The following is a 9649-nucleotide window of genomic DNA, read 5'->3' on the forward strand; positions in this document are numbered from 1 at the left end:
AGGAATACCAATATCAATCTCAGAGAGTATTTGTGAACATTAAATGAAATTAATGTGGGAAACATGTATAAGTGATGAAACACTATACAAAAACATAAATTATACCATTCATATTCTGTTATACTTTATTATAATTATTTAAGTTACCATTTGTTGTATTAGTGTCACTGTTATATTGTTACCTTTTTGTGTACCTCCCGCATATGTACATATTGCCTTTTTACTAGCTTGTCAGTACTTTAAAGAAGGATTCACTGTTCATCTATGTATCCTCTACCAGTAGCTATAGTTGGCACCTTGCACTGAGCAGTCCTCAGTTGATAGGGCAATAAATGCAATAAATAAAACATGATTGATTCTAATACTTGAATTTGGAGTTATGAACTGTTCCATTAAAAAAATTTTAATTCAGCAATCAGAGTATAAATGATAGTCCATAACTTATATATAATGCTGCATTAAGAGAAACGCTCAACAAAAGGGGACACCTTTCTTGCCCTGGTATGCCCCAATCCACCACCAACTCATATAAGTACGCATCTTGAAGGAGGCTATTGAATCTACTATAAAACACAAGTCAGATCCCAACTTCTCTATAAACCTCTCAGATACAATCACATTCTCTCTGACTTATTACTATGTCACCTATTTCATCTATGGACTTTGCTTTACCTATTGTCCTGCACATTATTATTCATTTACATGACTTTTTCCTCTAGCATATAATGACTGTGAGCACAGGACACATGATTTTTCATCCTCATATTCCCAGTCCCTACCACAGTGCCTGGCACATGGTGCATCTATAAATATTCATTCAATTGAAATTAAGTTAATTTGAGGAAATGAATCACTTATATTGCATTATAGTTAAAAAATGAAAAGATTTTGGAGCAAATTTGATTCGGGGAAAATATATATGTTTTATGTAATTTTTATCATAATAATATTTGTTATAAACTTAGTAATAATAAGAAAACCCAAAGATGATATATTACCATTAAGTACAGAGCTGAAAAGAAAAAGAATTGCACAGTGTCTACTTAATATAGTTCAGTTAACATCTGTTTGTGGTGCCATTAGTTGCTACCTACTGGCTAGTGTTCAACCATGATCAGCAAATTAGGAGGTTGTATTCCTGATGATACGTCTATTTTCTGCCTAATGGTGTATTAATTTAGCTGACATTGGCTGTCCTGATTAGAATCAATTCACACATCAGAACATTGTTTATTGAGCATGGCAAATATTTGCCTTAACTCCTTTGCTTTCCTGTCTTTAAAAAAAAATAAATGATGCACTAAGAAGGCCTAATAAGAAAAGAAATTTAAATTATTCTGTTCAGAGCATCCCCAGTCCCAGTCTCTTGATTTTCAGATCACTAGTGGACTTCAATATATATATATAACTTCTTAGATAAGACATTAAGACACAGATAAAACAGTTGTGTGTTTATGTATGAAATTTATTAATGTTTACTTCTAATAAAATATATATGTGTAAAATTTATATCTTTATATATAAATATATATTCTAAATTATGGATGTTGATAAATTCATGAAAATTTTAACTAAGGAAAAAAAGCATAATTGTAGGTATAGATTATACTATAACAGGCACATTACTTTTGGCTAACATAAGAAGTTGGCCCTCAATTATAAATTCATAATCAATGGAACACTGTATTGTATGCATTAAGGCAGGATGTGGGCAACTCGTCCTTAAAACTAGTTTGATGTACTGGTTTTTCTCCATTTAACTTTTCGTCTAGCTGCTGCTTTAAAATTTTCAATGGATTGCATTCCTGTGCTCACCTACTCTCTGGTTAATGGTTGGATCTGGTCCAAAAAGGCACTGGCAGAATATGAGAGGAAGGAAGGAGTCCGGAGCGTTTATTCCCTTGACCCCTGCCATTCTGAGTTACTGTTTGATTATGCCTGCACTTTTTTTATGGTCTACCTTCTGTCAGGGAGATTTATTCCCATGGCTGTATCTTCTATCAGGTTCTAACAACACAATGGAACTTCTAGTTTCAAGATGGACTGAACATGCACGCCAAAATTTCTGGCTCCTATTCAAAACTGACATTCTGGTTTATGTTTAATACAGATAATGTAGAAAGTTTATAAAAGTAAATAAGTATTAATATATAACTATATTAAGAGGGGGAGATGGGATAAAATGTTCTGGTATCAGTGAAGCAATGAACAAAGTCTGCCACTACTCCTAGACTTAAACCAATGACATCACCAAGAAGGTGACTGCAAGGAAAGGCTATGGTGTCAACAGGTGGTCATAATTGAGGACATAGAATCAAAACTGACTAAGAATCATCAGGCATCTGAGAAATGCTGGAAAAGGAGGCAACAAATTCATGAATCAAAGAATTTACACCCAATAACTTAGAGATAATATAAAAATATCCAAAGGAGTTGGAATACATATAGTTACTATTCACAAAGAGATAAATAAAATACACCCATGACACAAAAGTAAATAGCTATAAAATAAAAATGTACACTTGTGGTAAAAAGAAGTTAGAGATCATAGAAATGGCAACTTGTTTGGAATTAGTAAAAAAGAAACTCATTATAATCAGGTTAAATAACAAACTGAACCTAGCTAAAGAACAAAATAGTTCGTATACATGAAACGTGCATCTTTCCCCCCAGGAACAATTGCTCAGTATTTGCTCATTCAAGGTTCCCAGAGACTTTATAGACTGTAACTACCAAGAATAACAAGAGTTGGGCGGGTGGGCAGGGAGGAGGAGGAGGCGGGAGCTGTGTCGCACGCAACTCCAGGTGGGGCAGCCTCTGAGGCTGAGGGACACCGCAAGACCTTGGTGGGATGGAGATTTAACTGGGGCCAGGCCCAACGACCAGATAGAGACGTCGCCAGAGCCATTTAGGCACCCAGGAAATGCGGTGCACATGTGTTTTTTGGGTTGGCCAAAAAGTTCGTTCGGGCTTTTCCATAACATGCTACGGGAATATATAATGCAAATAATGCAGTGGATTACCTTATGAAGACAAAAGACAATAGAAGCAGTGAGCCTGCTTCTGAGCAAGATGTTTCTGCTCACTCAGTTCAGTGCTGGAATCACTTTGGTGTTTGCTTTACTTGCAGGTCCCTTTCCAGGTTTGCCTGCAATGAGATTTCACTCTCTACATTTAAAGGACATCCTTTCTGAGCTGCTGTGAATAAATTTGGAATGATATTTTAAATTTTCATCTAATGGAGAATTAGCTGTACCTTGAATAAGGATTGCTGCACTGGATGACTTCAGAATATCACTCACAATGTCATCCAACAGGAGCCAGAATCCCCATGGACTGAAGCAGATTGGCCTTGACCAGATCTGGGATGACCTCAGAGCTGGAATCCAGCAAGTGTATACCAGACGAAGTATGGTGAAATCCAGATACATGGAACTCTACACTCATGTTTATAACTACTGCACGAGTGTTCACCAGTCAAACCAAGCTCAAAGGGCTGCTGTCCCTCCTTCTGAATCAAAAAAGGGGGAGATGCTGGGGGGAGTTCAGTTAGTTGGCTTGGAATTGTACAAAGAGCTTAAAGAGTTTTTGAAGAATTACTTGACAAATCTTCTTAAGGACGGAGAAGATTTGATAGACGAGAGTGTACTGAAGTTCTACACTCAACAGTGGGAAGATTACCGGTTTTCAAGTAAAGTGCTGAATGGGATTTGTGCCTACCTCAATAGATATTGGGTTCTCTGCGAATATTACGGAGGACGAAAAGGAATCTATGAAATCTATTCTCTTGCATTGGTGACTTGGAGAGATTGTCTTTTCAGGCCATTGAATAAACAGGTAACAAATGCTGTTTTAAAACTGATTGAAAAGGAAAGAAATGGTGAAAGCATCAATACAAGACTGATGAGTGGAGTTGTACAATCTTACGTGGAACTGGGGCTGAATGAAGACGATGCCTTTGCGATGGGCCCTGTGCTAAAGGTGTACAAAGAATCCTTTGAGTCTCAGTTTTTGGCAGACACAGAGAGATTTTATACCATAGAGAGTACCAAATTCTTGCAGCAGAACCCAGTTACTGAATATATGAAAAAGGCGAAGACTCGTCTGCTGGAGGAGCAGCGGAGAGTCCAGTACCTTCATGAGAGCACCCAAGAAGAGCTAGCCAGGAAGTGCAAGCAGGTGCTCATTGAAAAACACCTGGAGACCTTCCACTGGGAATTTCAGAATTTATTGGAGGCCGACAAAAGCGAAGATTTGGGTCGCATGTATAATCTTGTATCTAGAATCCAGGATGGCCTGGGAGAATTGAAAAAACTCCTGGAGACACACATTCATAATCAGTGTATTGTGGCCATTGAAAAGTGTGGAGAAGCTGCTTTAAATGACCCCAAAATGTATATACAGACAGTGTTGGATGTTCATAAAAAATACAACACCCTGGTGATGTTGGCATTCAACAACAATGCTGGCTTCGTGGCTGCGCTGGACAAGGCTTGCGGTCGCTTCATAAACAACAGCGCAGTTACCAAAATGGCTCAGTCGTCCAGTAAATCTTCCGAGTTGCTGGCTGGATACTGTGACTCCTTGTTGAAGAAGAGGTCCAAGAACCCAGAAGAAGCAGAACTAGAAGACACGCTCAAACAAGTGATAGCGGTCTTCAAGTATATAGAGGACAAGGACGTGTTTCAGAAGTTCTACGCAAAGATGCTGGCCAAAAGGCTTGTTCATCACAACAGTGCGAGCGATGATGCGGAAGCAAGCATGATCTCTAAGTTAAAGCGAGCTTGCGGGTTTGAGTACACCTCTAAACTTCAGCGGATGTTTCAAGACATTGGTGCAAGCAAATACTTGAATGAGCAGTTCAAAAAGCACCCGACAAATTCAGAACCGCTGGGCTTGGATTTCAGTATTCAAGTTCTGAGCTCCGGATCATGGCCTTTTCAGCAGTCCGGTACGTTTGCCTTGCCTTCGGAGCTGGAACGGAGTTACCAGCGCTTCACAGCGTTTTACGCCAGCCGTCACAGTGGCAGAAAGTTGACGTGGTTGTATCAACTGTCTGAAGGAGAATTAGTAACAAACTGCTTCAAAAATAGATACACTTTGCAGGCATCTACATTCCAGATGGCCATCCTGCTCCAGTACAACACGGGAGACGCTTACGCCGCGCAGCAGCTGATGGACAGCACCCAGATCAAAACGGACATTTTTGCACAAGTCCTACAGATTTTATTGAAGTTGAAGTTACTGGTTTTGGAAGACGAAAATACACATGTGGATGAGATGGAATTGCGGCAAGATACCTTAATAAAATTATATCTCGGTTATAAAAACAAGAAATTAAGGGTTAACATCAATGTGCCGATGAAAATGGAACAGAAGCAGGAACAAGAAACCACACACAGAAACATCGAGGAAGATCGCAAACTACTGATCCAGGCGGCTCTCGTGAGAATTATGAAAATGAGGAAGGTTCTAAAACACCAGCAGTTACTTGGAGAAGTACTGACTCAGCTCTCCTCAATATTCAAGCCTCGGGTCCCAGTAATTAAGAAATGCATTGACATTCTGATCGAGAAAGAATATTTGGAGCGAGTGGATGGTGAACAGGACACCTACAGTTACTTGGCGTAAGCCTTCTGGAAGGGTCTGACCGCGGGAGCAGCCCCTCGTCGCGTGGGAAGGATGGAGACGAGTTCACCGCGGCAGCCACGCCCCCCGCACCTCCTGCTCGGCCCCCAGGCTCCCACGGAGGGCTCGGGGCGATCAGAACTGCTCAGGATCGCCACACTTCACGTCTGTAAATACGGACACCGATGCCATTTAACCTAATTTAAGACCAGAGGGGATGGAACCTTCCATGCTGAGGGCTGCATGCTTCTGCATCCGAATCAACCCATTGGCCACGTGAATAACAGCTGCCGGCTGGGCGGCCCCTCGGAGGCCAGCAATACCTAGAGAGCAGTTCTGAACGGACCCACGTGTAATCTGCTATGAAAAACCATTTGTATAGTATGTTTCATTTTTCAATGTGTGAAAATAAAGAAAATTAAAGGAAATAAAAAAGAATAACAAGAGTTGACTCTAGAAAGTATCAAAGTGACGTTCAGAAGCATGGAGAATAAATCCAGAAGTTCAAATTTTTATTTCAATGTAATTCCAGAAAAAAGTAATAGAGAAAATAAAAGAAAGCCAATATTTGAAGAAATAATGGGAAATAATACCTCAGAATTATGGAAATATATGATTCCACATATTACAAAAGTCCACTTAAGGCAAAGCAATATCATAACAAATTTAAAAAGCAAGAAACAAATAAAACTTCACACCTGAACGCATTGCAAAGCAGCTTCCACATGTTAAGGATAAAGCGAAACTGCAAAAGCCATCAGAGGGGAAAAAACAATGTAATAAAGTGTAAAAGTCAATTTTCATGAGCTATTTTATCAGGTTCATTAGATACATGACATCAATAGAGCAATATTTCCAAATTACTGAGGGAGAGTTCTGCTTCTGCAATTGCTCACTAATGGTTTCAGACCAACCTTCCAAACAAGGAAAACTTAAAAATATAGACAAAATTCAAAATGAAAAAAAAAAAAAGTATCTGTTTGAAAATTGCAGTAAAGGGTTAATCAGCAGGCTTGGAGTGTTCAAAACTTTCACATTCCAAAGAAAGGATTGGCCCTCAACTAGTTCCTGAGTGATAAATCTTTAGAATATCCTGTCTGTTAAGAGTGTATTTGATACATGAGGCCTTGGGGCATGCCAGATATAGTTCATGCTATAAAGTGACTTATGGTGGGGAACTTGGACCTCACTGTATCAGTTTGACCTCTGGAGTTGCTGGAAACCGAGTAGCCAAGGTCAGCCACTTGGGCAGTCAGCCATGCCTACCTGACTGACCCTTAATAGAAACCTTGACACCAAGGCTCACGTGAGATTCGCTGTTTGGCAATACTTCATACACCTTGTCACATATGTTGCTGGGAAATTAAATGCTGTTCAAGGATTCTAGGAAGGAGAACAGCTGGAAGCTTGTTCCTAATCTCTCCTTGACCCTGCCCTTTGCACCTTTTGCCTTGACTGAGTTTAATCTGTATCCTTTCGGTGTGATAAACTGTAACTATGAGTATAACAGCTTTTCTGAGTTCTCTGAATCTTTCTAGCAAATCATCAAACATGAGGGTGGTCTTGTGGACCCTCAACACAGAAGGCATCAGGGAGTTTCAAGGTAGTAAAGACAAACAGAATAGAAAACTCTGAAGACGATCAAGCATAAGTGGGAATTTGATATCTTTGGAGGTTGTATGACAAATTAGCGGTTGGAGTGACCAACTAATTAATATTGGCTCTGGTTCTCCACAGAAATATATTTAAATAGAATGTACATATGTTATTACTTACCTCAAACACAAACACAAATTCCAGATGGAGAACAGACCTAAATAAAAACAGAAACATGAATTTTTAATAAAGAAAACTGTCTCTATGATATTGAGGTAGGGAAGCCTTTTAATTAAACATTTTTCCAAGGTAAAATTAGTCAAAAAAAAATGATTGCCAAATGTTGTGGCTATCTCAAAGTACTAATAATCATTTGACGAAAGACAGCATCAACAAAATTAACAGGTGGAGAAAAACTGGAAGAAATAGTTATGTATAAATATAAATAAAATATTATAAATATATAAAATACATATTACAAAATAAAGGACTAGTATGTAGCATAAAGTATACAAGTCAACAAGAAAGGCGCAAACAACTAAGTGGGACACTGGAAAAAGACATAGTTTTTCAAAAAATGAAAAAATTGGCTTAAAAATATATTAAAAAGTATCCAAACACTAATAATTAAACAAATGTGATTTGAAAGAACAGAAATATATCATATTTCACTCATCAAATTAGGAAAAAATTTAAAATGGTGTAAAGGTTGATTAAGTTTTGGGAAACAAACTCTCAGAGTTCTGATGTTTATACTGGGTCAGCCAGTTTTCAGGGCAGTTTGAGAGTGTCCTTTAAAATATGAAAGGTGCATGCTCTATAACTTAGTATTTCTGTTTCTAGGTACCTCCTTTAGCGACCTACTCATGCATGTCAAAGTAAACACTTATAGGTTGCTCTTCCTTAATATAACTTTTTTATTGGCCTTCAAGGACATCACACTCTATTGTTTTTATTCCTTTGTCACTATTCACTCCTAACCCTTCACTGTTGTTTTCTCTCTTTCCTGACCCTGTAAGGTTGGAGTAGCCCAGGCTCAGCCCCTGCTGCTACTCTCTTCTTCAGCTACATTCACCTTCTTAATTATCACAGATGGCTCACGGCTTTAAACAGCATCTATAGGCTGATAACTCCAAGATATCTATCTCCAGATCAGATCACTCTCCTAAACTAGACTCATATATCCAGTGTCCTAATCACTCACTACTGTATCATTAGACAAAAATCTTCTGTGCTTCCTCAAATTCCCTTGGCCACCTCTTTATTTACAGAGATGCCTTCTTCCTTGTGGGCTACACTGCTGCTGCCTTTGCCAGTGCCCTTGCCAAGTTTCCTCAACTGGCTGGAGGTCAAGGTGAAGCCCTAGACCTTCACGCCTCTCATGTCCCACAAACCAATCCCCGTCCACTTGCAAACCTCAATGAAAAAAATGGGGTATGAGATTTGTCTTCCTTATTGACCAGCAAGGAGCTGACCAATAACATCCAGTAAAGCAGGGCGTTGTATCCTCTTGACTAATGGGAATCGAGAGATGGGAGGAAACTGAGTAGGTGAATTCTGTCTCCTCTCTCTTCTAAACTATTCTGAGGTGTAGTTTCTTGGGGCTACTAAATTCAGACTGGGAGGAGATGAGAGAAATCACTGCCCTTAAAAAGTGAAAGGCGCCTGTGAGTGAGTCAAAGCAGACCTGTAGTCGGTCACACATTTGTGTCTCCTTCTCCATCTCCTGCCCACACTCGTCACTTCCTCCTCCAAATTCCTAAACTGAGTCTAGATTTCTTTTTCTCATGTATCCCCACGGCATCTAGCATCTTGTTGAACACCCATTAAAAACTCTCTAAAATAAATGTCTTTTTAAAGAGAAAGACAATGAGGATGGGAGATGGAATATGTGAAAGAGAAAGAAGGAAAGAAAAGAAGAAAAAAATAATTCAGACCAACACATCTGCTATTCTCTCTCTACACAGTTGTGAAGAGCTATCATTTTGCTTTTTCTCTAAGTAACAAAATCCCAATAATTTATGCAGTTAAGAGAAAAATCTATGTTCTTCTGGCAAAGGATCTCAAACCTATATTAAAATTTAGACTTATCAAAGTAAAAGCAATTAGCTTCTTGGCAGGTATGGAAACATTAATTGTGCATCTTAAGTATCTTTCTAACCTCTCTTTCCTCCCATTTGGAATTTGCCCAATTTATAACTGACAGGTTATGCTTCATAAATATTGCTATCTTTGGGCCACTTTTCTGTACAAGGACTTACATTTGCCCCCAAGAGTTTTTAGTATCAGGTCTATAGTCTTATTCCAGGATTTATGATCTACTCTTTAACCATACCTTAACAATACTCTAACCTTGCTGCCAAAGAATCTTATGTTTTACAACTGCCCTAAACAATATCCATTTTGGTCAGAGAGTTTTAACTCT

At 38.8% G+C, this 9649-nt stretch overlaps 1 protein-coding gene across 1 annotated transcript; it reads left to right on the forward strand.

Annotated features, from left to right (window-relative positions):
• Positions 1 to 3303: 3303 nt before the first annotated feature.
• LOC103018233 (cullin-1-like) lies at positions 3304 to 5631 on the forward strand. Its single transcript, XM_057550357.1, has one exon. The coding sequence runs from the start codon at positions 3304 to 3306 to the stop codon at positions 5629 to 5631; it is 2328 nt and encodes a 775-aa protein (XP_057406340.1).
• The last annotated feature ends 4018 nt before the right edge of the window (positions 5632 to 9649 follow it).

The sequence above is a fragment of the Balaenoptera acutorostrata genome, chromosome 7, assembly GCF_949987535.1.
Source record: "Balaenoptera acutorostrata chromosome 7, mBalAcu1.1, whole genome shotgun sequence".
In the NCBI taxonomy this organism is placed as follows: domain Eukaryota; kingdom Metazoa; phylum Chordata; class Mammalia; order Artiodactyla; family Balaenopteridae; genus Balaenoptera; species Balaenoptera acutorostrata.